Source organism: Macaca mulatta, chromosome 19, assembly GCF_049350105.2.
Source record: "Macaca mulatta isolate MMU2019108-1 chromosome 19, T2T-MMU8v2.0, whole genome shotgun sequence".
Taxonomy (NCBI): domain Eukaryota; kingdom Metazoa; phylum Chordata; class Mammalia; order Primates; family Cercopithecidae; genus Macaca; species Macaca mulatta.
The window spans coordinates 20,165,931-20,191,970 of record NC_133424.1 but is presented as its reverse complement, the minus strand read 5'-3'; the positions used below and the strand labels follow the sequence as shown (position 1 = coordinate 20,191,970).

Here is a 26,040-nt window from a genome sequence, read left to right as displayed (position 1 = left end):
GCAGGCTGGTCTTGAACTCCTGACCTCAGGTGATCCGCCTGCCTCTGCCTCTCAAAGTGCTGGGATTACAGGCGTGAGCCACCACACCTGGGCTTTTTTTTTTTTTTTTTGGAGACAGGGTCTCACTCTGTCACCCAGGCTGGAGGGCAGTGACATAATCTCAGCCCACTTCAGCCTCTTGGGTGGGTGATCCTCCCACTCCATCCTCCCAAGTAGCTGGGACTACAGGTGCGAGCCAAAAGCTAATTTTTGTATTTTTTGTAGAGAGAGGATTTTGTCATGTTGCCCAGGTTGGTCTCAAACTCCTGGCCTCCCAAAATGCCGGGATTACGTGCATGAGCCACTGTGCCCAACCAGCCTTGTATTCTGTTCTGCCTCTGCCTGCTTCACCCAATCCTCTAAGAAGCCCTGATTCCTTTCAGAGTAAATCTTGGCCCTTGATGTGCTCATTGCTGTTGGGGTGTTGCTGCTCTTGGACACTCTTAGGACACAGAGCTAAGGAATATTTGTGGGTTATTACAGACGTGTGTGTACACACACACAGGTGCGCACACATTCACATCTGTTCTTGTATGTCTGTATATGTTAAAAACCATGCGTTCATTACAATATCTTTATTTTTGTTCATTCATTCATTCATTCATTCATTCATTCATTCATTCATTCATTCATTCATTCTCACTCTCTTGCCCAGCCTGGAGTGCAGTGGTGCAATCTCAGCCTCCCAGGTTTAAGCATTTCTCCTGCCTCAGCCTCCGAGTAGCTGGGATTATGGTGTGCACTACCACGCCTGGCTAATTTTGTATTTTTAGTAGAGACAGGGTTTCATCATGTTGGCCAGACTCGTCTCAAACTCCTGACCTCAAGTGACGCGCCCGCCTCAGCCTCCCAAAGTGCTGGGATTACAGATGTGAGCCACCGTGCCCAGCTTATTTTTATTTTTGAGACAGGGTCTCATGCTGTCACCAGGCTGGAATGCAATGGTGAAGTCACAGCTCATTGCAGCCTCAACCTTCTGGGCTCAAGCAATCCTCCCACCTTGGCCTCCCAAAGGGCCGGGATTACATGCGTGAGCCACTATACCTGGCCCATTCCAATATCTTTAATTCTAGTTCACCACAGGGTTCCCACTATTTTTCTCTCTTTCCAGGTTTGTGACTCCTTTCTCCAACAGTGAGAGCCTGCTCCTGTTGTCCTCAGTACTTTTGCTTGTGTAATCCATCTCCCACCTCCTTCACCCCCAAGTATACTTAATCCCCCAGCTAAGCAGACCCCTCTTTGTCCCCACCCCCCAGCAGACTGATGCTGCTGACAGCCTCTACGTGATCCGCCCCCTGTTGGTCTCCAATACCCAGTGCCAGGTCATCCTCCCCGCCGGGGCCAGTTGCTGGGCTGTGATGCCCCTGGCTTCCTGCCCACCTCAGATGCCTCTCAGGGGTGTGTGAATATTTGATGACCTATCTTATCTGTTCCTTATTTAAATTGTGGGGAGCAGGTGCTATGGAAATTGAAACACAATGGTTAGGCTTTCCTGGGGAACCAGACACACAAGTTTCTTGTTAGCAGGGAACTGGTTTTAAGCAAATTTGCCCTCAACTCCCTGGCAGCACTCCCTGCTGGTGCTTCAGCATTCGTATGGTGAGCTGGACAAGCGGGGACCCTGCACCCGAACAAGCCCCAAGTCCTGTGGGCTGAGGGAAACTGCCCAGAGAGGACACGGCCAGTGTGTATCCACCCCCTGGAGACACTGGCTGTGGTCACGTGTTCCTTAGTATTGTGGAATTGTGTAATGTTGGCCCATTTCACTTTTCACCTAATAAAAATAAGTCATTGTCAGGACCACCTGCAGAGGCATGTGTACCACTAGGCACAGGCAGCCCAAATTGTCCCCTGCTCACCCCTGACCCTGACCCCAGGAAGCAGCCTTTGGGGACTCCCCATTGCCCACAGCAGGTGTTTAGTAATGCAACATCTGGAATTTAGTAATAATAAAAAGCTATTTTAAAAAGTACTTTTAAGGCTGGGTGCCATGACTCACGCCTATAATCCCAGCACTTTGGGAGGCCAAGACAGGTGGACCACCTGAGATCGGGAGTTCGAGACCAGCCTGACCAACATAGCGAAACCCCGTCTCTACTAAAAATGCAAACATTAGCTAGGCGTGGTGGCATGTGCCTGTAATCCCAGTTACTCAGGAGGCTGAGGCAGGAGAGTTGCTTGAATCCAGGAGGCGAAGATTGCAGTGAGACAACATGCGCCATTGCACTCCAGCCTGGGCAACAGAGTAAGACCCTGTCCAAAATAAAAAAGAAGTACTTTAATCAACTGTAGTGTCGGGAAGCTGTCATTCTTGACCTTCTTCCTACCAGTGAGCTGCTGGGGCTGAATGAGAAACTGGTTTTTGAGAGTGTGGGTGTTCAACCTGGGCACGCCTCTTCATGATTCCAGCTGCCCCTGTGTGGATGTTACTGCATGAGTCTGTTAGTCTCAAATGCAGCAGTTTCAGGAGGGAAAACAAGAGTTGATGACAACTGTTGCCAACAAGTGCAGCCGAGATGTCTGTACATTTCAACCCCTGGCGTGGCCCTGCCCCCCCGATCCTCCTAGGCTTTGAGGGCCATGCTGAGGACATTTTATGTTTTTAGACAGAGTTTCGCTCTTGTTGCCCAGGCTGGAGTGCAATGGCGTGATCTCGGCTCACTGCAACCTCCGCCTCCCAGGTTCAAGCAATTCTCCTACCTCAGCCTCCCGAGTAGCTGGGATTACAGGCATCTGCCACCATACCCAGGTAACTGTATGTAGTAGAGAGAGGGTTTCACCATGTTGGTCAGGCTGGTCTCGAACTCCCAACCTTAGGTGATCCGCCCACCTCAACTTCCCAAAGCGCTGGGATTACAGCCATGCGCCATCACGCCCAGTGACATTTTTAATTTTTAATTAATTAATTTATTTATTTAAATTAAGATACAGAGCCTCACTGTGTTGTCCAGACTGGCCTCAAACTCCTGGGCTTAAGTGATCCTCCCACCTCAGCTTCCCGAGTGGTGGGATCACAGGCACACACCGCCATGTCCAGGGGTCGCTGAGGACTTTTTTTTCGGGGGATGAGGTCTTAGTATGTTGCCCAGGTTGGCCTTGAACTCCTGAGCTCAAGTGATCCTCCTGCCTCAGCCTCCCAAGGTGTGGGGTTACAGGCATGAGCCAATGCACCTGGCCACTCAGGACTTTTGATTCCTCTAACCTGAGTCCCAAGGCCACTGCAGGGCTCAGAGCATAGGCCACCTGGGCATTTCCTTGGAAACTAATGGTTTCTTCCCGCTGACTGGCTCAAATGGCTGGGAACGGGGTATGTTTTGGGGGGGTGCAGTAGGACAGGGATGAGACAGCAACTGCTCCTCCCCAAAATGCACAAGGCCGGAGCTGGGGGCTGCCTGTTCCTGAGTATCACCTGGAGTGTTTTCAGATGTCTTTTTACATCAGAAGTGCAGTCAGTGAGTGCTGTAGGTCCCACCTGTGGGCCACCGGTCTTGATGTAAGGAACACCTCAGCCTTCTAGTCTCAGAGACAAGACAGCCAGGGGCAGGAAAGTAAACAGGATCTCAAATCTGCTCCATCTGTCCCCATCCCATGACCAGGAATGGCCAAGTCTTAGCCCAGAGGAAACCGTTCATGGTCCTGATCCTGCACCCTGTGGTACCCACGGGCCACCTATCGAAGGGCAATCCCATGAGCCGAGGTCTTGGCGTGCTTCTGGATGTAACCCACAGTTCTCACATTGCCCTCTGGCTGAAGTCTGCAGCAGGCCTTGTAGTAAAGACCAAACTTCCACAGAGCATTTAAAGCCTGGTGGGGCAGGACATGGTGGCTCACACCTATAATCCCAGTACTTTGGAAGGCCAAGGTGGGAGGATCGCTGGAGCCCAGGAGTATGAGACCAGCCTGGGCAACACAGTAAGACCCCATCTCTACAACAACAACAACAAAAAGATTAAGTCTGGTGGGTATTGATGGAGCCTGGGCAGGCAGCTTGGGCCTTCCTCAAAATGTTCCCCAGAGCCCTGCACAGCCTGGGGCAGACCCTGTTTCTCCTATTTTACAGATGGGCAGTGGGAAGCTCTAAGAGACAGGGGCCTCCCCAGGGCACACCAGTCACCCGCAGCCAGGTTGCATGCTGCCCCCCCATACACTGTCCTCACTTGTGAAAGGGACCCAGGGCCTGTCTCTCATGGCCTGCACTCATGGGCCCCACACACCCACCTGTGTCATCTGAACAATGACCATTCCTGGGCAGCGCAGGGTCTAGGATGTGCTATGTTCTCAGGGTCTGTCCTGGTGCCTTTGTTTTTGTTGAATGAAGAACTGTTGTTGGTGACTGATACATATTAACTGAAATCCCTTTCATCCAGTTCCCCTTATGAGGTTCAGAAGATTCAGTGTCTGGGGGCCTGACTTAGAACACAGGGCTTATCACTCACAGCAGCCTGAAAAGAAAGTGGTCCTCAATGTAAACCTGGCATCACCAGATGCACTGCCCGCACTCCCTGGCGAACCCGAGGAATGGCCTGTCGGAGGTATGCAGGCAAGTGCCTCAAAGCTTATCTCCTCGGGTCAGCTTCATCACACCACAGTGCCTGGGCGCTCCTGCCCTGAGGTGGTCTCTGAAGGCCAAGGATATCCTCAGCGTATGCATTTCCTCCCAAACCCTCCTTCCCAGAAACAGCTGTCTTCCTCGGTGTCTGGAGGAGCTGTTCTGAGGAGAACAAAATAAACCCTTATTAGTTGCAGAGCTTTGAATTTAGCTGGGAGGACCAGATACTGGCCACAGTCCCTTTGCTGAGACCCTGGGACTAGGTATCTTGCAGAATTCAAAAGCATTGGATTTAAGATTTGTCACGTTGGCCAGGTACAGTAGCTCACGCCTGTAATCCCAGCACTTTGGGAGGCTGAGGCAGGCGGATCATCTGAGGTCAGGAGTTCGAGACCAGCCCGGCCAATATGGTGAACCACCCCCACCCCTCCCTCACCCACCCATCTCTACTGAAAATACAAAAACTAGTCGGGCATGGTGGCAGGTGCCTGTAATCCTAGCTACATGGGAGGCTGAGGCAGAAGAATCACTTGAACCCAGGATGTGAGGGTTACAGTGAACTGAGATCACACCACTGTACCCCCGCCTGGGTGACAGAGTGAGACTCTGCCTCTAAAAAAAATAAAAATAAAAAATAAAGTTTGTCACATCGATGTTCCCAGTGAGGACTCAGGTGTGGCCTGAATTCACACAGTGGTGTTTGGCACCAGAGCGGGGACAGCCTGGCACATTGGAATGGCTCAGGCTTTACCTCCACGTGAGCATGAGTGACAGCTTGTGTGAAAAGCTTCGGATCTTAGATCTTGAGTGGGCAGGCAGCTTCAAGACGGCGTACTGAGCCCCAGAGGCCCCTTGCAGACCCACCCGGCCATCCCATCCTGGGCGGTTCTCAAAAAGGGGCCTGCTTTGCCTTCTCTACCCTGTGACTGTGTCTCTGGGAAGCGAGAAGTTTCTCAGCCAGGCCTGTTGTGCTGCAGGAACTCTTGCTGTGCCATAGGAGTGCACAGAGCCCCGTTCAGAGGAGCAAATGTAAATAATGCATAACATCAGGGAATGCCTTTTTGTCTTCCTGACTGATGATTGGCCTTGCTAGTAGTTGGCAGGCATAAGCCATTCTCAGGTCTGTTGCAATTACAGAATGGGGTTCTGTAGGTTCAGCCAGGAAGCTGGGGTGTTGTGGTGCTCATGGGGGTTCCTTGGTCCCAGCAGTCACCCTAAGGCCCACGAGTCACCTATCTGGAACTGAGATCCTTTTTCTAATTAGCTGTACCCTGGGGTTGAGTCCCATGTACATTTCTTTAGGGTTCTTCTGGGAGTAGACCCCCAGGAGCTGGGGGACTTATTCTCCAGGTTGATTGGAGTGTCCTTTCCTCCCCTCAGTCTCAGGGTAACTCACGAATCGAGCCCCTGAGTCTGATCAGCCAGGTGGCTCCAGACACTCACCGCAGGGCTGTTTACATTTGAATTAATTAAAACCAAATGCAATTAACCAGTGCATTCCTCAGCCACACCAGTGACATTTCAAGTCTCAGCAGCCACACAGGGCTGGTGCCGCCTATAATAGACAGATCTAGAACATTCCATCATTGCCAAAGTATCTGTCTGTTGGACAGAAAAATGGATCAGTATATATAAATATATAGATTAAGGAATCTGAAAACAACCTGATGTCCATGATAACTAGAAAAACAAAACGTGTGTCCCGGTGCCGTGGCTCATACCTGTAATTCCAGTACTTTGGGAGGCCGAGGTGGGTGGATCACTTGAGGTCAGGGGTTCAAGACCAGCCTGGCCAACATGGTGAAACCCCGTCTCTACTAAAAATATAAAGATTAGCCAGGCATGGTGGCATATACCTGTAATCCCAGCTATTCAGGAGGCTGAGGCATGAGAATCACTTGCACCTGGGAGGCAGAGGTTGCAGTGAGCTGAGATTGAGCCAATTCTCTCTAGCCTGGGCTACAGAGCAAGACTCTGTCTCAAAGAAAAAGAAAGAAAACAAAACGTGGTCCATCCATCCAATGGAGTATTATTCAGCCGTAAAGAGGAATGAAGTATTGGCACAGGCTACAACGTGGATGCACCTCGAAAACATGATGCTGGGTAGGAGAAGCCAGATGCGAAATGTCACATCACGTGCTGTGTGATTCCATCCATATGAAGAGTCCAGATCAGGCAAATCCATAGAGACAGGAAGACTCGTGGTTGTCCCGGGGCTAGGGAGAGGGAGTAGAGAGTGACTGCTCATAGAGACAGGGTATCTTTAGGGAGGATGAGAATGTTAGCTAGTGGTGGTGGTCGCACAACCTTGGGAATAAACTAAAAACCACTGAATTATTCACTTGAAGCAGGTGAATGTTATGGCATGTTAATTATATCTCAATAAAGCTCACCTCAAGGACTGAGGGTCTTTGCTAGGGGCAGTATCTAAAACAGTGTGCCTGTAGCTTAAGGCCTTAGTGCACGTGCACATTCTTATGAATTAGCACTTTTTTGCTGCCTTTTAGAGCTTAACCATTGACGGAAACTGTCTCGTGTGCTTGCAGTTTTCTGGTTTGTCTTCTGACCTGTGACTCCTCTCCTGGAAGAACAGCATCAAGAAAGCGCAGGGCAGATCTGTGGTTCATCTCTGCCCTGTTGTGGGCTTGGCACACCGTAGATACTGAGATACCGGGGAACTCCTTTTTTCCTTTTTTCTTTTTTTCTTTTGAGATGGAGTCTCGCTCTGTCGCCCAGGCTGGAGTGCAATGGCACAGTCTCAGTTCACTGCAACCTCCACTTCCCGGGTTCAAGCAAGTCTCCTGCCTCAGCCTCCCAAGTAGCTAGGATTACAGGTGCCCACCACCACGCCCAGCTAATTTTTGTATTTTTAGTAGAGACGGGATTTCACCATGTTGGCCAGGCTGGTCTCAAACTCCTGACCTCAGGTGATCCACCTGCCTCAGCCTCCCAAAGTGCTGGGATTACAGGCAGGAGCAAGCATGAGCCACTGTGCCCGACCAGAATTTTTTTTTTCTTTCTTTCTTTTTCTTTGTCTTTTTTTTTTTTTTTTCTTTGACGGAGTCTCACTTGGTCGCCCAGGCTGGAGTGCAGTGGTGTGATCTCGGCTCACTGCAAACTCTGCCTCCTGGGTTCACGCCATTCTCCTGCCTCTGCCTCCCGAGTAGCTGGGACTACAGGCGCCCGCCATCACACACCACTAATTTTTGGTATTTTTAGTAGAGATGGCATTTCACCGTGTTAGCCAGGATGGTCTGGATCTCCTGACCTCATGATCTGCCCACCTCAGCCTCCCAAAGTGCTGGGATTACAGGTGTGAGCCACCACGCCCAGCCTCTTTTCATTTTATTTATTTATTTATTTATTTTTTTGAGTCAAGATCTCGCTCTGTCACCCAGGCTGGAGGCACTGGAGTGGTCAAAGCTCACTGCTCCTTTGAATTCTCGAGCTCAAGCGATCCTCCCACTTCAGCCTCTGGAGTAGCTGGACTATAAGTGGGCACCACCATGCCTGGATATTTTTTTGTGGAGATGGGATCTTGCTGTGTTGCCCAGGCTGGTCTTAAACTCTTGTCCTCAAGCAGTCCTCCCTTCTCAGCCTCTAAAAGTGCTGGGATTACAGGGATGAGCCAACCGGTCCAGCCCCAGTGAACTTACTGATAGATCAGTTCCTTGGGAAATTCCTTTTAGAGTAGTCAGGGCACTGGATGGCCTAAAACTCTTTGACTTTCAGGTTGGGAATTGGTTGGTCATGTTTAGTGTGCATGTTGCTAGGCTGGTTACCTCCCTGTATGAGACTCAGCCAAAGAGCACCATACCTCATGGTGATTGTAGCCCAGCTCCTGAAGCTTCTAGACCTTTCCCCCATGGATCTCATTAGTTGTTGTTTGAAATTAGAGCATTTCTTCAGATGAAAAAATTGGGTCACACGGTGGCTCACACCTGTAATCCCAGCACTTTTGGAGGCTGAGGCGGGTAGATCACAAGGTCAGGAGTTCGAGACCAGCCTGGCCAACATGGTGAAACCCCGTCTCTACTAAAAATACAAGAATTGTATGGTGGCCACCTTAGTTGGGAACTATGGCTAAACATTGTCCTGATTTGATCTTTTGCCGCAAGCAGGCTGGTGTTGCTATCAGAAGACTGTGTGAAAAATGTGATGGCAAGTGTGTGATTTGTGACTCCTATGTGCGTCCCTGCACTCTGGTGCGCCTATGTGATGAGTGTAATTATGGATCTTACCAGGGGCATTGTGTGATCTGTGGAGGCCCTGGGGTCTCTGATGCCTATTATTGTAAGGAGTGCACCATCCAGGAGAAGAATAGGGATGGCTGCCCAAAGATTGTCTATTTGGGGAGCTCTAAGACCTCTTCTATGAACACAAAAAATATGGCTTCAAGAACAGGGTGATTGGTGGGTGGCCTCCTCCTCCCCGCCACCCCACATCAAGCTGCTGCAGCTGCCAGAAAAGATGCCTACTATTACCAGCAGAAAGGGAGCGGAGCCCAGAGCATCACCAGGAGTGCCTGCTGGTGTACTGGCGGCTTGCCACCCCCTCCTCTCCCTTCACCCAGACATGTAGTCGGGATGGAAAAGGATTCTTCACAGAGCACTTTGGCACACCGTATCAGAGAAAAATTGATAGATTAATTAATGGTTTTTACTGAATTCAAGAAGCAAAGATCTGTTCTCCATATTGATATGTTCTCCCTCAACCAGGATCTTCTAAAAAGAAATAATATTTTAGCCTTCTGCTTGAGTAGTTGACTGTGAAACTACGCCCAGTGAAAAACATGTTCTTGCAGCAACTCTGGTGGCAGCTGTCCTTGAGGAACCTTCAGTGTGTGGTGGGAAGCTATCAGAACAAGAAATGTAGGCATTTACTCTTTTTTTTTTTTTTAAATTTGAGACGGAGTCTTGCTCTGTCACCCAGGCTGGAGTACAATGGCTTGATCTCGACTCATCAAAAATTCCACCTGCCGGGGTCAAGCAATTCTCCTGCCTCAGTTGCCCAAGTAGCTGGGATTATAGGCACCCACCACCACACCCGGCTAATTTTTGTATTTTTAGTAGAGATGGGGCTTCACCACGTTGGCCAGGGTGGTCTCGAAATCCTGACCTCAGGTGATCCACCTACCTCAGCCTCCCAAAGTGCTGGTATTACAGGCATGAGCCACCGCTCCCGGCCTACTGTTTTAACACTTGTGCTGGTGTCATGTTATTTTCATTCTGAGAAACTGGAAACTCTTTCTGTTGCTATTATAGTAATAAAGTTGGTGTTTATTTTCTGGTAGTCAAAAAACAAAATTTAGCTGGGCAGGGTGGCAGGTGCCTGTTTTTCTTTTCTTTTCTTTTTTTTTAGTGGAGTCTCACTCTGTCACTCAGGCTGGAGTGCAGTGGCGCCATCTCGGCTCACTGTAACCTCCACCTCCTGGGTTCAAGCGATTCTCCTGCCTCAGCCTCCTGAGTAGATGGGACTACAGGTGCGTGCCACCATGCCCAGCTAATTTTTTGTATTTTTAGTAGAGACGGGGTTTTAATGTGTTAACCATGATGGTCCCAATCTCCTGACTTCGTGATCCGTCCACTTCGGCCTCCCAAAGTGCTGGGATTACAGGCATGAGCCATTGTGCCCGGCCAAGTGCTGTTTTTCTTAGCTGTGGCCCTTAAATGTTTGCAACTCCTCACAGGGGCCTTGTTTTTCCAGATGTGCTGACTGGCACATCTGAAAAAATACATATTACAATGTTTTACTGTCTTCCTTTTGCCCTGTTACCACGTGCAGGGACAGTAGCACAGAAAAACAAGCCTAAACCGCATGTCATTTTTATTCAGCATCAGCAGTTCATATAATTGTTTGTTTGTTTATTTTGTGAGATAGGGTCTTGCTCTGTCACCCAGGCTGGAGTACAGTGGCGTGATCATGGCTCAATGCATTCTTGACTTCCCAGGTTCAGGTGATCCTCCCACCTCAGCCTCTCAAATAGCTGAGACTACAGATACAAGCCACTTTGTCTGGCAAATTTTTGTATTTCTTATAGATGGGGGTCTTGCTATGTTGCCCAGGCTGGTCTTGAACTCCTGGGCTTAAGTGATCCTCCCATCTCAGTCCCTCAAAGTGCTAGGATTACAGGCATGAACCACCACATGCTCGGCCTATTTATTTTTTAAATGTACAAAACAGTAGGAACTTTTTAAAAAAATCACCTAATAGTTTATTTCAGAACTGCAGGGTTTTAATTAACAAACATGTAAACATATGGAAATGAAATTAATTTGCATATTTGGTTGTGGTTCCAGCATCTTCATTTCTCACGTGTCCGTGTGAAAAGATCACCAAACAGGCTTCGTGTGAGCAACATGGCTGTTTATTTCACCTGGGTGCAGGTGGGCTGAGTCCGAAAAAGGAGTCAGCAAAGGGTGATGGCATTATCATTAGTTCTTACAGGTTTTGGGATACGCAGTGGAGTTAGGAGCAATGTTTTATGGGCTGCGGGTGGATCTCACAAAGTACATTCTCAAGGGTGGGGAGAATTACAAAGAACCTTCTTAAGGGTGGAGGAGATTACAAAGTACATTGATCAGTTAGGTTGGAGAAGAAACAAATGACAATGGTGGAATGTCATCAGTTAAGGCTATTTTCCTTTCTTTTGTGGATCTTCAGTGGCTTCAGGCCATCTGGATGTTTACGTGCAGATCACAAGGGATATGATGGCTTAGCTTGGGCTCAGAGGCCTGACACTTCAGTTATGACTGGTTGTGATATGTTTTAATTAGAGATGATGGAGATTTGCCTAGTGTGATAATCCCTCAGTTGGATGAATATCTAGTGTGTGGCAGTCACTATTTCAGAAACTGATGAATGTTTGTTAAGGGTTATTCTTTTTAAAGTCCTGTGGATCTGAGAAACTTCCATGACTTAAGAATTTATCTAGAATGTTACTTTTTTTTTTTTTTTTTGAGATGGAGTCTCGCTCTGTCACCCAGGCTGGAGTATCTTGACTCACCTCAATCTCTGCCTCCCAGGTTCAAGAGATTCTCCTGCCTTAGCCTCCCAAGTAGCTGGGATTACAGGTGTGCACTACCACGCCCAGCTAATTTTATATTTTTAGTAGAGATGGGGTTTCGCCATGTTGGCCGGACTGGTCTGTCTCAGAGAACAGAACAAAGCCTGTTCTAGTGCCTGTCCTAGAATGTTTCTTAAATGAACTAACCTGTGGGATGTGGCCTAAAAGGTAAAGCCAGGCAGTTCTCAATACAAACAGTCTGGGTTCTAGAAGTCTCTTTGTTTAGAGTTAAGGAGTAACCTCAGTGCCCATGATGCCCAGGAAACCATAAGATAAAACAGCCCTTGGGCCCGAAGGTGGCTCACGCCTGTAATCCCAGCCCTTTGGGAGGCCAAGGGGGGCGGTTCGCGAGGTTAGGAGCTTGAGACAAGCCTGGCCAACATAGTAAAACCCCAACTCTACTAAAAATACAAAAATTAGCCAGGTATGGTGGGGCATGCCTGTAGTCCCATCTACTCGGGAGGCTGAGGCAGGAAAATTGCTTGAACCCTGGAGGTGGAGGTTGCAGTGAGCCGAGATTATGCCACTGCACTCCAGCTTGAGCAACAGAGTGAGACTTCATCTCAAAAAAAAAACCAAAAAACAAAAATAAAAAAAGTAAAAAGCCCTTGGTTGTGTCAGACCACACCTTGAGGTCTGTTGGGGGCAGTGTGGAGGTTAGGAGGAGTTGTCTGTTACATCCATGACTCTCTGGGTGGCTCCAGCCGTAGGGACACCCTTCAGCCTATGAATGGGTCACATCTTCGTCGTGCCGTGCTGCCTGCTGGTCTGTCCCACTCCCGAGTTTCTGGTCTCCTTGACTGGACCCTGCTGGTCTGAGCCGAGGAGGGACCTCCCTGCCTACCTGTGTCTGATTTGAAGCAGTGGCTCTAAAATATCTCCAGGAAGACTGGGGTTTGCTGTGGGGTTTGAGGACATGCCCATTATCAGGTTAAGGAAGGTTCTTTCTATTCTTTGATTTGCCTAAGGGTTTTATTTTTTTGAATCAGAGTCTCGTTCTGTCACCCAGGCTGGAGTGCAGTGGCACAATCTTGGCTCACTGCAACCTCCGCCTCTTGGGTGCAAGCAATTCTCGAGCCTCTACCTCCTGAGGAGCTGGGATTACAGGTGCGCGCCACCACACCCAGCTAATTTTTCTTTCTTTTTTTTTTTTTGAGACAAAGTTTCACTCTTGTTGCCCAGGTTGTAGTGCAATGCCATGATCTTGGCTCACAACCTCCACCTCCTGGGTTCAAGCGATTCTCCTGCCTCAGCCCCCCGAGTAGCTGGGATTATAGGCGTGTGCCACCACGCCCAGCTAATTTTGTATTTTTAGTAGAGATGGGGTTTCTCCATGTTGGTCAGGCTGGTCTCCAACTCCTGACCTGAGGTGATCCGCCCGCCTCGACCTTCCAAAGTAGTGGGTTTACAGGTGTGAGCCACCACGCCCAGGTAATTTTTCTATTTTTACTAGAGATGGGGTTTCACTATGTTGGCCAGGCTGGTCTGGAACTCCTGACCTCAGGTGATCCCTCCCAACCCCAGCCTCCTAAAGTGCTGGGATTAGGGCATGAACCACCATGCCTGGCCAGGTTTGCCCAAGGGTTTTAATTGATTTTGTTAATTTTCTGTATCTTTTTATTGGCCGGGAAGGGGGTCTTGCTTTGTGGATCTGACTGGAGTACAGTGGCATAGTCACAGCCCACTGCAGCTTCAACCTCCAGGGCTCAAGCAATCTTCCTGTCTCAGCTTCCTGAGTAGCTGGGATTACAGGTGTGTGCCACCACACCTGACTCATTTTTAAAAACTTTTTGTAGAGATGGGGTTTTGCTGTGTTGCCCAGGTTGGTCTCAAACTCCTGAACTGAAGTGATCTTCCCACCTCAGCCTCCCAAAATGCTGGGATTACAGGTGTGAGCCACTGCACCTGGCCTTTCTGCATCTTTGTTTTGTTTTGTTTTGTTTTTTTGAGATGGAGTCTCGCTCTGTTGCCCAGGCTGGAGTGCAATGGTGCGATCTCGGCTCACTGCAAGCTCCACCTCCCAGATTCAAGCTATTCTCATGTCTCAGCCTCCCGAGTAGCTGGGATCACAGGCGCCCGCCACCACGCCCAGCTAATTTTTCTGTTTTTAGTAAAGATGGGGTTTCACCATGTTGGTCAGGTTGGTCTCCAACTCCTGACCTCAGGTGATCCACCTGCCTCAGCCTCCCAAAGTGTTGGGATTACAGGCGTGAGCCATCGCCCGTGGCCTTTTTTTTTTTTTTTGAGACAGAGTCTCTCCCAGTCGCCCAGGCGAGAGTGCAGGAGCGTGATCTCAGCTTACTGCAAACTCTGCCTCCCAGGTTCAAGCAATTCTCCTGCCTAACCCTCCCAAGTAGCTGGCATTACAGATGCCCACCACCATGCCTGGCTAATTTTTGTATTTTTAGTAGAGACGGGGTTTCACCATGTTGGCCAGGCTGGTCTTCAACTCCTGACTTCGTGATCCACCCGCCTCCCAAAGTGCTGGGATTAAAGGCGTGAGCCACCACGCCTGGCCTTCTGTATCTTTGAAGCTATGGCTTTTCTCCTTTCAGTTATGGCAGTGATTTACATTGATTTTCATGTACATTTCTTTACATTCATTTTCATTTACATTGATGATATACACTGGTAGACTTTGAAAGCACCTGTGTGCAGAGATAATTCCTCTTGGTTATGATTTATTTATACATACACAGATGCGGCCGACTTCAGTTTGATTGTCTATTTAGCCATTTCAGTCCTATGACATGAATGAGACTGGACTATGATTTTCTCCCTCAACTCTGTCTTAAGTTCGCAGCAAAGTTCTCCAAACAATGATTGGGTGGCTTTTCCTAGTTCTGTTCTCTGAGGCAGTTTGTTGGAGAAAGGGATTCTTCCTTCTTTGAGAGCCTGGTAGCACTGTCTATAAAATGGCCCAGTGTCCTTCATATGTGGGCAGGGAAGGGTTTCTTAGCGCAAGCTCCTGTTTTCTGAGCATTATTCTGTGAGGCCAGGCATGGGATGTTTCCAGGTGATCAGGGCAGTTCCACACTCAGGTAGCAGAGACAGCCATGCACCCTCAGGGCCATAGAGTAGAGAGATGGGGCCAGCAGAAGGGAGGGACAGCTTCTGGGGACATGTGTGAGCCAGGACCTGACTGATGGGACACATCCGCTTTCTGTTTTTTTGAGACGGAGTCTCACTCTCACCCAGCCTGGAATGCAATGGCACGATCTCGGCTCACTGCAATCTCGGCCTCCTGGGTTCAAGCGATTCTCCTGCCTCAGCCTCCTGAGTATCTGGGACTACAGGTGCCCCCCACCATGCCCGGCTACCTTTTTTTTTTTTTTTTAATTTTTTGTAGAGAAGGGGTTTCACCATGTTGGTCAGGCTGGTCTCAAACTCCTGACCTCATGATCCACCTGCTTCAGCCTCCCAAAGTGCTGGGATTGCAGGCATGAGCTACTGTGCCCAGCCCACCTCCGCTTTCTTGCTGGGAAAGAGCTCATGACTCAGGCCTGAGCTTGGTGTTCCTGGAGCCCTGGTGAAACAGGAGTGTTCCCTTCTCCCCCTTGTAGGGCGTGCGACAGGGGTGTGGCTCACTTTTTCGGTGCCAGCAGCTCAAAGCCTAGTGGGGAGCATGCGGGGGAGCAGGTGGGGGAAGCGTGGGCTCCAACCCCATAGCAGCAGCTCAGCTTACTGCAAACTCTGCCTCCCAGGTTCAAGCAATTCTCCTGCCTAACCCTCCCAAGTAGCTGGCATTACAGATGCCCACCACCATGCCTGGCTAATTTTTGTATTTTTAGTAGAGACAGGGTTTCACCATGTTGGCCCATAGCAGCAGCTCAGTGTCTAGGGTTGTGTTTCCAGCTCCCAAAGCCCCAGTGGGCGTGCGTTACAGTGTGCTCTTTCAGCTTAGCTGTCCCTGTCCGCAGGTGGCTTGTGTTAATCAGCTCAGTTAGACCCTCTGCCCTATCTCAAGGATAAAGGGCTTTCTGTATTCTGGGGTTCTTGTCTTAGTGTACTGGAAAAATCGGATCACATGTGGGCTTGGAGAATGAGTACAAGGTTTTATTGAGTGGTGTAGGTAGCTCTCAGCAGATGGATGGGGAGCCCAAAGGGGGTTGGATTGGGAAGGTGGTCTTGCCCTGGAGTTGGGCTGCTCAGCGACTGGGCTCTCTTGGACTTCCCTCGGTGTCCACATCGTTCCGCCTTCAAGCCCGCCAGCGTCTATTGGTGTGTTCTGCTAGTGTGTTCCTCTCGACGTCCAGCTGCTTGTGTGTGTCTGCTTAAGGTCTCAGGCTTATTTGGGCACAAGATGGGGGGCGTGGCAGGCCAAAAGGCAACTTTTTGGCCACGAAAACAGAAATGCTTGTTCTCACTTAGGTCCAAGGGTGAAGCCCTTGCTAGGGACCCCGCCCTTCTCTACCCAGCACTTCCCTGCCCCACTCCCATATCACTGGGAAGCTAGATTGGAACTTAGAGGTGAGAGGTGCCAGCAGCAGCAGGGTTTGGGGGGTGGGAGGAGGTGCCAGGAGCAAATGAGGCCAGATCCCAAAGGTAAGGGGCCTTGGGTTCTCATGGAAGAGTCCTGCTGGCCTTCTGCCTTCACAGTGTTGGGCTCCCCAGCCTCCTGCTGGGGCTACCCCATGATGTTCTTCACATCCCAGGGCACTCTCCTGGGCCAAGGAACACTCTCCTTGGCCAATAACCTCATCTAGTCCCTCAGCTCCCAAAACCAATGGCAGCACTGCATGGCCTGGGTTGCCGCAGCCTTCCTGACACCCCTGGGCTGGCATTCTTGGGGTTAGACAGGCCTGCTTCCCACCGAACAGGTCTCTCAAAGCGAGTAGGTCGCTCCTGCTGCAGCGTGGTCTTTGTCTCCCCTTCCTTGTTTGGTGTCCTGGCGTTTTCTCCACTGGAAGCGCTGGAGCAGGCGCTCTGCCCTGTGTCATCACCTGGACACAGGAACGCGGAACTCTGGCTCTTTCTAGGTGGCAATGCCACTGCCACCCGAAAGACAGTAATGACGCAGAGGGGAAGCAGGCATCCTACAGATGTGTGCGAGGAAATAGGTTTACTCTCAATTCTGGACTGTTCCACCCAGCTCTTATGGGCCCTGAGAGTTTGGATCTGGGACTGGGGTGGTTCAGAGGCTCATCGGAGTTTCAAGCAGCTGCTCAGGCTCAGCCTTCAGGGCCCTCCAGCCTCAGGCAGGGTTTTGGCCACCCCAGCATGGTGGCCATGTAAAACAGAAGCAAGATGAACTACTGGGGAAAAGAAAGGAAAAATAAAACAGACATACAAGTCAGTAAGGCCAAAAGTTGTGTTAAATTCAGTAGACGTCAAATTACTCTGTCAAATTGCAATACATTTCCACGTGCAGATGCTGGTGTCTATGCTGGCCTCGCTGTAGACAGGTGACCGGTGTGGGCTGGCCCAGAGGACAGATCACCTTTCTAGGAGTCCTAAACAAGGTAAAATCCGGCTGGGTGTAGTGGTCCATGCCTGTAATCCTAGCACTTTGGGAGGCCAAGGCCGGAGGATCATTTGAATTCAGGAGTTCAAGACCAGCCTGGGCAACATGGCAAAACCTCATCTCCACAAAAAAATATAAAAATTAACTGGGCAGGGTGGCGCATGCCTGTAGCCCCAGCTACTCAGGAGGCTGAGCCGGGAGGATCACTTGAGCCCAGGAAGTCAAGGCTGCAGTGAGCTGAGATTGTGCCACTGCACTCCTGCCTGAGTGACCTTCCCAATAGCTGGTGTTTTCTCTTTTAAGCAGTTGGGGTCTAAGTACAGAAGGTTATTTATCACCTGCCTCCCCTATCCCTGTCCTCCAATATCAGAGGCCTTGTTTAGGGAGGAAGCACCCTCACAACATGAGAGTGACTCCTTGCCAGAATTCCTTGTAGAACTTATTTCCTTATTACCTTTGGCTCTTTGACTACAAGATAAGCTGGAGCCGATGGAAGTTGAGCTCTCATTCTGAAAATTGGGACAGGAAAGTTAACCTCAGCCCAGGTCCCAGTTACCGCGCTGGGTCCCACCGGCAGAGCTGTGGCCAGTGGCCCCGTTCTTTCCAAGGGCCACTGCTCAGGAGGCCGGTAGCGTAGGAGATCCTGGTAGCAGCAGCAAGACCCTGGTTCTTATCCCCCCAGGGCAGGCAGCAGCCACTTGTCATCCTCAAAGCTCAGGCCCAGCACTCAGTAGGTGCTCAGGAAGTGACTGAAAAAGCCTCGAAAGGTTTCTAGAAAGCAGGAAGTCCCCATGTTTTCTCCTTAATGTCAGTTTTCACCTGTGCAGAGTCACCGGCACTGTCAGTTCCAGACTTGGTGGGTGGACCCAAGGGCAGGTGGATGTGCGTGTCTGCGCCTGCGCCTGTGTGATCGGAGCAAGCTATGACTATGGGTGCCCACTGCGACTCAGGTCGCACCCTAGGCTTGGGTTCTCTGTCACCAAAGGACTCCTCAGAGAGAGGTTTGGCTGCCTCTCACCAGGCGTCAACCCTCTGTTTCAGATTCCACAGTTTAATCCGTCTCCAGTGCTCATTCCGGTTGTGGATGGTAGGGGGAGATGGGGAGGAGGCTCAGCCTCCACGATCGATTGATTGGCACAGGAGGCCCTGCCTCTGCTTTTGAGGGGCCAGCTTCTTGCTGATTGGAGACAGCAGGGAGGGCGTGAGGTGAGTGTTTTGCTTAGTCCCACACCCTGATGCGCTCCGTGCCGGGCCTGTGGTTCTATGTAATTCCATCCAGTCAGGTGCCTGCAGCAGCTCCATTCACAACTGGGGCCTGCATCCAGCAGTGACCATTGACAGCCACATGATTGGAAAGTGGCAGACCCAAGGGGTCAGTCAGGGCACCTGATTTAATCCATGGGTTAGTCTTCTCCCTGGGGGGCTGGGGTCCCAGAGATGGTTCCCACTTGCTGTGGCAAGGAGGCAGGAGCATAGCCCACTGCCAAGTGAGAGCACTGCTGAGTGGGTGAGGGGGCAGGTGAGCAGCTTGGGGAAGTCAGGACAAGGGAGGGTCCCCTCTGAGCCTTCTGCTTTTCCTCACATCTTTGTTCCTGAGGAGAAAAATTAAAGCAACGTGGGGTTATGTTCCTTTCTTAATCTACTCAGGCCACCCTAACAAAATGCCACAGACTGGGTGGTTTACAAAGTAGAAACTTATTTCTCACAGTTCTGGGACCTAGAAAGTCCCAGACGAAGGTGCTGGCCAGGTAAAGTTCATTATGAGGCCTTTTCTCTTGGCTTGTAGGCGGCCGCCATCTTGCTGTGAGCTCACATGACCTCTGAGGGAAAGCGAGCTCTCTGGGGTCTCTGCCCATCAGGACATTAATCCTGTCAGATCAGGGCTATATCCTTATGACCTCATTTAACCTTAATCACCTCCTAAAAGCCCCACCTCCAAATAGTCATGTTGAGACTTAGGGCTTCAACATGTGAATTTGGAGGTAACACAAACATTCGGCTCACAGCATTGCCATATTGTTTCTTAGAAAAACATAATCCTGATTTTATTTTATGTCATTGTTTGATTTACTGGGGTTTCTGTCACACACAGTAAGTTGGGAACAGAAGGAAACCTGGCAGTTTGAGGAGGGGGGTGCCTTTGTTTCAGGTCTGTTTCCCCATGTGAATGCCTCTAACAGATGGTATCCCTGAACCGAGCTTCTGGGACCTCCAGCCTCCCTGCCTGCCAGTCAAGGGCCCTGGGGGAGCTGAGGAGCACAGCTGAGGAGCTCTGGAACAGTCACCGGAACTGAGCTTGCTGTAATTGATGGTAACGCATGTCTAATGACCATAATTAGGCTAGCAGCAGTGTACGGGGAGCACAAAGGCACGGTGCTGAGGGAGCTGTTGTAGGCGCCACCCAAGTGGCAGCTGGCAGGGCAGATGTCCCCAGCATAGACTGATGGTGGCGACTAAGGCACGGCGGTTCTCCTTGGTAACTTAGCTTTTTAAGTTTTGCTTCTGCTCATAATACGTATATAGCAAAAATGCATACTTTTTTTTTTTTTTTTTTGAGACGGAGTCTCACTCTGTTGCCCAGGCTGGAGATCTCAGCTCACTGCAACCTCCACCTCCTGGGTTCAGGCAGTTCTGCCTCAGCCTCCCAAGTAGCTGAGATTACAGGCATGCGCCATCACACCCACCTAATTTTTTTTTTTTTTTTTTTTTTTTTAGTAGAGATGGGTTTTCACCGTGTTGGCCAGGCTAGTCTCAAACTCCTGGCCTCAAATGATCCGCCTGCCTCAGCCTCCCAAAGTGCTGGAATTATAGGCGTGAGCTACCGCACCTGGCCTCAAAAATGCATAATCTTTTTGTTTGTTTGTTTGTTTTTGCCGGGTGTGGTAGCAGGTACCTGTAGTCCCAGCTACTCAGGAGGCTGAGGCAGGAGAATGGCATGAACCCGGAAGGCGGAGCTTGCAGTGAGCCGAGATTGCACCACTGCACTCCAGCCTGGGTGACAGAGTGAGACTCTGTCTCAAAAAAAAAAAAAAAAAGGCTTATCACATCTGATGGCCTCATAAAGGCACCCTCAAAAGACTCACAGGTGACATCACAGGGCCCGAGGGTGACAGGTATGCTGTCTGTGCCCAAAGTCATGCACATCTGCACCCTTCTGGTTCCCCACGATTACAAACACTGTGCCTCCTGTAAATACATCTTTGTTTGTAGGTGTCAGTACCCCATAGGATAAATTCTAGGTACAGAATGGGAATTTGGAGATTAAAGATTATGCAGTTTTTCAAGGTTAACCAGTATCTCAAAACTCTTCTCCAGAAATGCTGTACAATGCATACCCCTTGAAGAGTAACTGGAAAGGCACAGGTGTTCTCACTTTAATTTGAGAGCTTTTTTGTTCTTGTTTTTGTTCTTTAACATAGAGTCTCGCTCTGTTGCCCAGGTTGGAGTGCAGTGGCGCGATCTTGGCCCACTACAACCTCAGTCTCCCGAGCAGCTGGGATTACAGGCGTGTATCACTATGCTCAGCTAATTTTTGTATTTTTAGTAGAGATGGGGTTTCACCATGTTGGCCAGGCTGGTCTTGAACTTTTGACCTCAGGTGATTCGCCCGCCTCAGCCTCTCACTATAATTTGAGAGTTTTAATTGGAGGACAGTAAGTCCTGTGGGTTTTGTTATATTTTTTAAAAATCCTCAGGCCAGCTGTGGTGGCTCACATCTATAATCCCAGCACTTTGGGAGACCAAGGTGGAGGCTCGCTTGAGGCCAGGAGTTTGAGACCAGCCTGGGCAACATAGTGAGACCCCATCTCTACAAAAATAAAAAATTAGCCAGGTGTGGTGGCATGTGTATAGTTCCAACTACTCAGGAAGCTGAGGCAAGGGGATTGCTTGATCCCAGGAGGTCGAGGTTACAGAAAGCTATGATGATGCTACTATATTCCACCCTAGGCAACAAAGACAGACCCCCAAAATAATAAATACAATAAAAATCCTCAACATTTAGTGTGGTGCCTGCACTTTGGGAGGCCAAGGTGCGCAGATCACGAGGTCAGGAGATCCAGACCATCCTGGCCAACGTGGTGAAAACCCATCTCTACTAAATATACAAAAATTAGCTGGGCATGGTGGCGTGTGCCTGTAATCCCAGCTACTTGGGAGGCTGAGGCAGGAGAATCACTTGAACCAGGGAGTCGGAGGTTGCAGTGAGCCAAGATCGTGCCACTGCATCCAGCCTGGCAACAGAGCGAGACTTCGTCTCAAGAAAAAAAAAATTTTTTTTTAGAGACAGGATCTCACCATGTTGCCCAGGCTGGTCTCAAACTCCAGAGGTCAAGCAATCCTACCACCTCAGCCTCCCAAAGTGCTGGGATTATAGACATAAGCCCCCTGGCCCGGCCCCTAAATACATAAATGAATGAATGAAAGAATGCCACATATTCTGCAGCAGCCCTGCATTTCACACCCACATGAACACACACTCTCATTAAGCTGCATGTGCCAACATTGACTGTGCTCCTTTCCCTATTTCAACTGGGCCTGTAATGGAAGGTGTGGAGGTGGCTTTTCTCGCCCCGGCTGTCAGAGCATGCTGGGGTTCCTGTGTGCAGGGACTGGGTCCTGTGTATCCTCCGCCCACGAATGACGCCTGGCTGGGACCTCCACGGGTGCTCAGGAAGGAGCTGCTGAACAAGATTCAGGGGCATGTGGGACATCTGTGCTTGTCAGAGGCCATGCAAGGCTCCGCGAGGGAACAGTTCCAAAGGCAGGTCCAGAAGAATGTTAGAGACTGGGTTTCTTTTGAACAAAAGAGCGGCATGGTGTGTTTGAAGAGGGTCGGCCTGCAGGTGTGCATGAGGGATGGGAGGGGAGAGACTTTCCTCCGCAGGTCACAAAGGGCAGGAGAGGGTTAGCACAGTAGGGGCCGAGGGAGGGGTAAGTGGAAAGTTGATTGTTGAGGCGGAATCAATAGGATTTGAAAACAGAGGGACCACCAAGAGGACAGCCAGTGTCTGTTTTGAGCCAGGAGAGATTAGGAGGAGAGGGGAGCGTCATTACGAGGTATAGGCAAACACAGGCTAATTCTGGGAGCAGCCTTTACCTGGCTCTCCAAGGGTGTCCACTTACTGTGACTGTCACCCATATCTGTAAGACCCAGATTGTGGGCACAGCACCCCATGAGCATCATTCCAAGTGGGCTGTCCTTGCTCATGGGTGCTGGCGGTGGGAGGAACTAAAACAGACAGCTGGAGCTTTTTTTTTTTTTTTTGAGACAGTCTCGCTCTGTCGCCCAGGCTGGAGTGCAGTGACTCAATCTTGGCTCACTGTAAGCTCCGCTCCCGGGTTCACGCCATTCTCCTGCCTCAGCTTCCCAAGTAGCTGGGACTACAGGTGCCCGCCACCACGCCTGGCTAATTTTTTTTTGTATTTTTAGTAGAGATGGGGTTTCACCGTGTTAGCCAAGATGGTGGAGCTTCTTGAAGATGAAGTAAGATTGTTAGAAAACTGGGTCTCCAGGCTGGGCGTGGGGGCTCACGCCTGTAATCCCAGCACTTTGGGAGGCCGAGGTGGGCAGATCACCTGAAGTCAGGAGTTCGAGACCAGCCTGTTCAACATGGTGAAATCCCATCTCTACTAAAAATATAAAAGTTGTAATCAATAAACGATTTAATTCTCTTGAAAGAAAAAACAAAAAAACCCAAAAATTAGCCAGGTGTGGTGGTGCATGCTTGTAATCCCAGCTACTTGGGAGGCTGAGGTAGGAGAATTGCTTGAGCCCAGGAGGTGGAGACTGCAGTGAGCTGAGATCGCACCACTGCCCCCGAGCCTGGGCAACAGAGAGCGACTCTGTCTTTTTTTTTTTGAGATGGAGTCTCGCTCTGTCGCCCAGGCTGGAGTACAGTGGCCGGATCTCGGCTCACTGCAAGCTCCGCCTCCCGGGTTGACGCCATTCTCCTGCCTCAGCCTCCCGAGTAGCTGGGACTACAGGCGCCCACCACCTCGCCTGGCTAGTTTTTTTGTATGTTTTAGTAGAGACGGGGTTTCACCGTGTTAGCCAGGATGGTCTCGATCTCCTGACCTCGTGATCCGCCCGTCTCGGCCTCCCAAAGTGCTGGGATTACAGGCTTGAGCCATCGCGCCCGGCCGACTCTGTCTTAAAAAAAAAAAAAAAAAAAAGCGGGGGGGACGGAAATTGGGCCTCCAAACTGGAAGGCTGACTGCCAGCCGATAAAAGGGACACTTTTCCTTTAGCCATTTCAGAAAGAACCTCGGTGTAGCCCAAAGAGACTGAGTGAGCTGGTGGTGAGGGGCCTTGAGTATGAGGTGGCGGGAACCTGCAGTTCAGCCTGGCACTCAGGGAGAAGGGGGTATTTTCTGAAGCTCTGAGGCCAAGGGCCACAGTGGCCACAGGCTGCAGGGAGCCAGCACCAAGTATAGCCTGAAGTGTCTGCTTAAATAAGTACGTGGAGGCAGAGGAGGGTGTCTATGAAGAGAGAGAGCCAAGCTTGAGTGATATTCACAAAAGCAGTTTGAGGAATATCCACTCCGATACAGTTCAGCCTCCCAAGGGGATGTATCCTGATGCCCTCATTCCTGGTAATGATTTTTCATAGACGTGGTGATAGAAATTTTAGAAACAGGCCAGGTGCAGTGGCTCACGCTTGTAATCCCAGCACTTTGGGAGGCCGAGGCAGGCGGATCATGAGGTCAGGAGTTCGAGACCAGCCTGGCCAACATAGTGAAACCTTGTCTCTACTAAAAATACAAAAATTAGCCGGGCGTGGTGGCATACACCTGTAGTCCCAGCTACTCGGGAGGCTGAGGCAGGAGAATCGCTTGAACCTGGGAGGCGGAGGTTGCAGTGAGTGGAGATCACACCATTGCACTCCAGCCTGGGTGACAGAGTGAGATTCCATGTCAAAAAAAAAAAAAAAAAAAAAAGCCTGATTCTAAGATAGCACTTTTTTTTTTTTTTTCCTGGGACCGGGTCTCTCTGTCCTCGAGGCCGGAGTGCAGTGGCAAGATCTCAGCTCACTGCATCCTCTGCCTCCCGGGTTCAAGCAATTCTCCTGCCTCAGCCTCCCAAGTAGCTGGTATTACAGGTAGGCACCACCACGCTTGGCTAATTTTTTTTTTTTTTTTTTTTTTTTTTTTTTTTGAGACGGAGTCTCTCTGTGTCTCCCAGGCTGGAGTGCAGTGGCGTGATCTCGGCTCACTGCAAGCTCCGCCTCCCGGGTTCACGCCATTCTCCCGCCTCAGCCTCCCAAGTAGCTGAGACTACAGGCGCCCGCCACCACGCCCGGCTAGTTTTTTGTATTTTTAGTAGAGACGGGGTTTCACCATGTTAGCCAGGATAGTCTCGATCTCCTGACCTCGTGATCCACCCGCCTCGGCCTCCCAAAGTGCTGGGATTACAGGCTTGAGCCACCGCGCCCGGCCGGCTAATTTTTGTATTTTTAGTAAAGACAGGGTTTCACCATGTTGGCCACGCTGGTCTCAAACTCCTGACCTCAAGTGATCTGCCCACCTCAGTTCCCAAAGTGCTAGGATTACAGGCATGAGCCTCTGTGCCTGGCCTTGAAGCCACCTTTTCACCCAGCCCCACCTGCGAAAGCTGCAGCTCCAGGCTTTTTACTTGGGAGAATGGGGCGCCATTGGCTGTGCTGCCCACGGCAAAATCTGGGAATGACCCTGGACTCTTCTCTGACACCTGTGTCTCAGGGCTCGAATCCTGGGGGTTCTCTGACTGCCCCGTAGCTGACCTTCAGACCCCATAGCTGTGTATACCTTGATGGTGGCTGCCCCTTGACTGCTTCCCCTGCAGTCCAGCCCTGCTCCTGTGCAGGTCCCCTCTCTGCAGAGCTGGAATGGCTTTTCCAAATTGTAGAGTCCAGTAATTATCTTGTTTCTCTGCTTAAAATCTTTCAGTGGGTTATTTCATCTTTTCTGGCACTTTCTTCATCAGGCTTTTCCTCTCTAGCTTTATAACAGCACCCCCGCCCAACACACACTCCCCCACCCACCAGCCACAAGAGGCCTACAACTGCACAGTCCTGGGCCCAGGCCAGCCACGCTGCCGGTGCCAGCCTGCCACTTACCTTTATCAGTGTGCAGCATCTCGGGCGCCCCCTCTTCCCCAGCACTTCTGGAGACTCGGTTCAGGGGTTCAGGTGTCCCCAGCAACAGGCGCCTGCCTGGCCCTGCTGCGTGCACACAGCTGTGGCCAAGGTTTGCCCTCATGGGCCACGCCAAACTGCGACCTGTCTCTCCCCATTCCTCCCCAGAATGCACTCTGAGGATGGCACTTGAACCCATGTCTTAGCGGGGTGCTCAGTGTCCAGCATCTAATTTGGTGATAAAGTGGAGTATTCCTTTCTCCCGAAGGTTCTATGCAAAAATCTTCAGACATAATGCCAGTGCTCACATGTTCTCATGGTTTGTTTTCTCTCCAGAAAATGAACTGTGATTTGTCCCCGTCTCTCTTATCTAGTGGTGAGCATCCGTGGCATTCAGGACGAAGATCCCCCTGGCGCCCAGCTCCTGAGGCTGGATAACATGCTGCTGGCCGAGGGCGTGTGCAGGCCCGAGAAGAGAGGAAGAGGAGGAGCGGTGGCCGGGGCCAGCACAGCAACACCAGGTGGCTGTCCAAATGACAATAGCATTGAGCACTCTGACTACAGGGCCAAGCTGTCCCAGATCCGACAGATTTACCACTCTGAGCTAGAGAAATATGAACAGGTGATCTTTCTGCATGGAAGAGTTTCTGTCATGTGAATGCGCATTTGTCAAAGCGAAACACGGAACGCTAACCACCTTTCTTTCGTGGTGCAGAACAGGGAGTCCATGCAGTTGGTCACTGCAGAGGTGGCCGATTTTTACTGAAAGCCCTTTCCATTTACTTAACAGTCACCCGCCGGTGTGTGA

General features: G+C 50.4%; 1 protein-coding gene, 2 long non-coding RNA genes and 1 pseudogene across 6 annotated transcripts in view; 2 read left to right on the top strand and 2 right to left on the bottom strand.

Annotated features, from left to right (window-relative positions):
- The window catches only part of PBX4 (PBX homeobox 4), a 57,865-nt gene that overhangs the window by 23,699 nt on the left and 8,126 nt on the right, over positions 1–26,040 (top strand). For all 4 annotated transcript variants that reach the window (XM_028840089.2, XM_015123399.3, XM_077978569.1 and 1 more), the window contains exon 3: positions 25,607–25,854. In XM_028840089.2, the coding sequence (XP_028695922.2) occupies positions 25,607–25,854 (248 nt within the window). The remainder of the gene's footprint in view (positions 1–25,606; positions 25,855–26,040) is intronic.
- On the top strand, positions 8,555–9,254 carry LOC106994669 (PHD finger-like domain-containing protein 5A pseudogene; annotated as a pseudogene).
- On the bottom strand, positions 13,884–25,773 carry LOC144336887 (uncharacterized). The gene is made up of 3 exons (XR_013409308.1): positions 25,215–25,773; positions 15,485–16,909; positions 13,884–15,329 (listed from the first exon to the last, which is right to left on the bottom strand). It is a non-coding gene; the product is annotated as an uncharacterized LOC144336887 (long non-coding RNA).
- Positions 19,360–23,758, bottom strand: LOC144336902 (uncharacterized). Its single transcript, XR_013409324.1, has 3 exons — positions 23,265–23,758; positions 21,320–22,361; positions 19,360–19,700 (listed from the first exon to the last, which is right to left on the bottom strand). It is a non-coding gene; the product is annotated as an uncharacterized LOC144336902 (long non-coding RNA).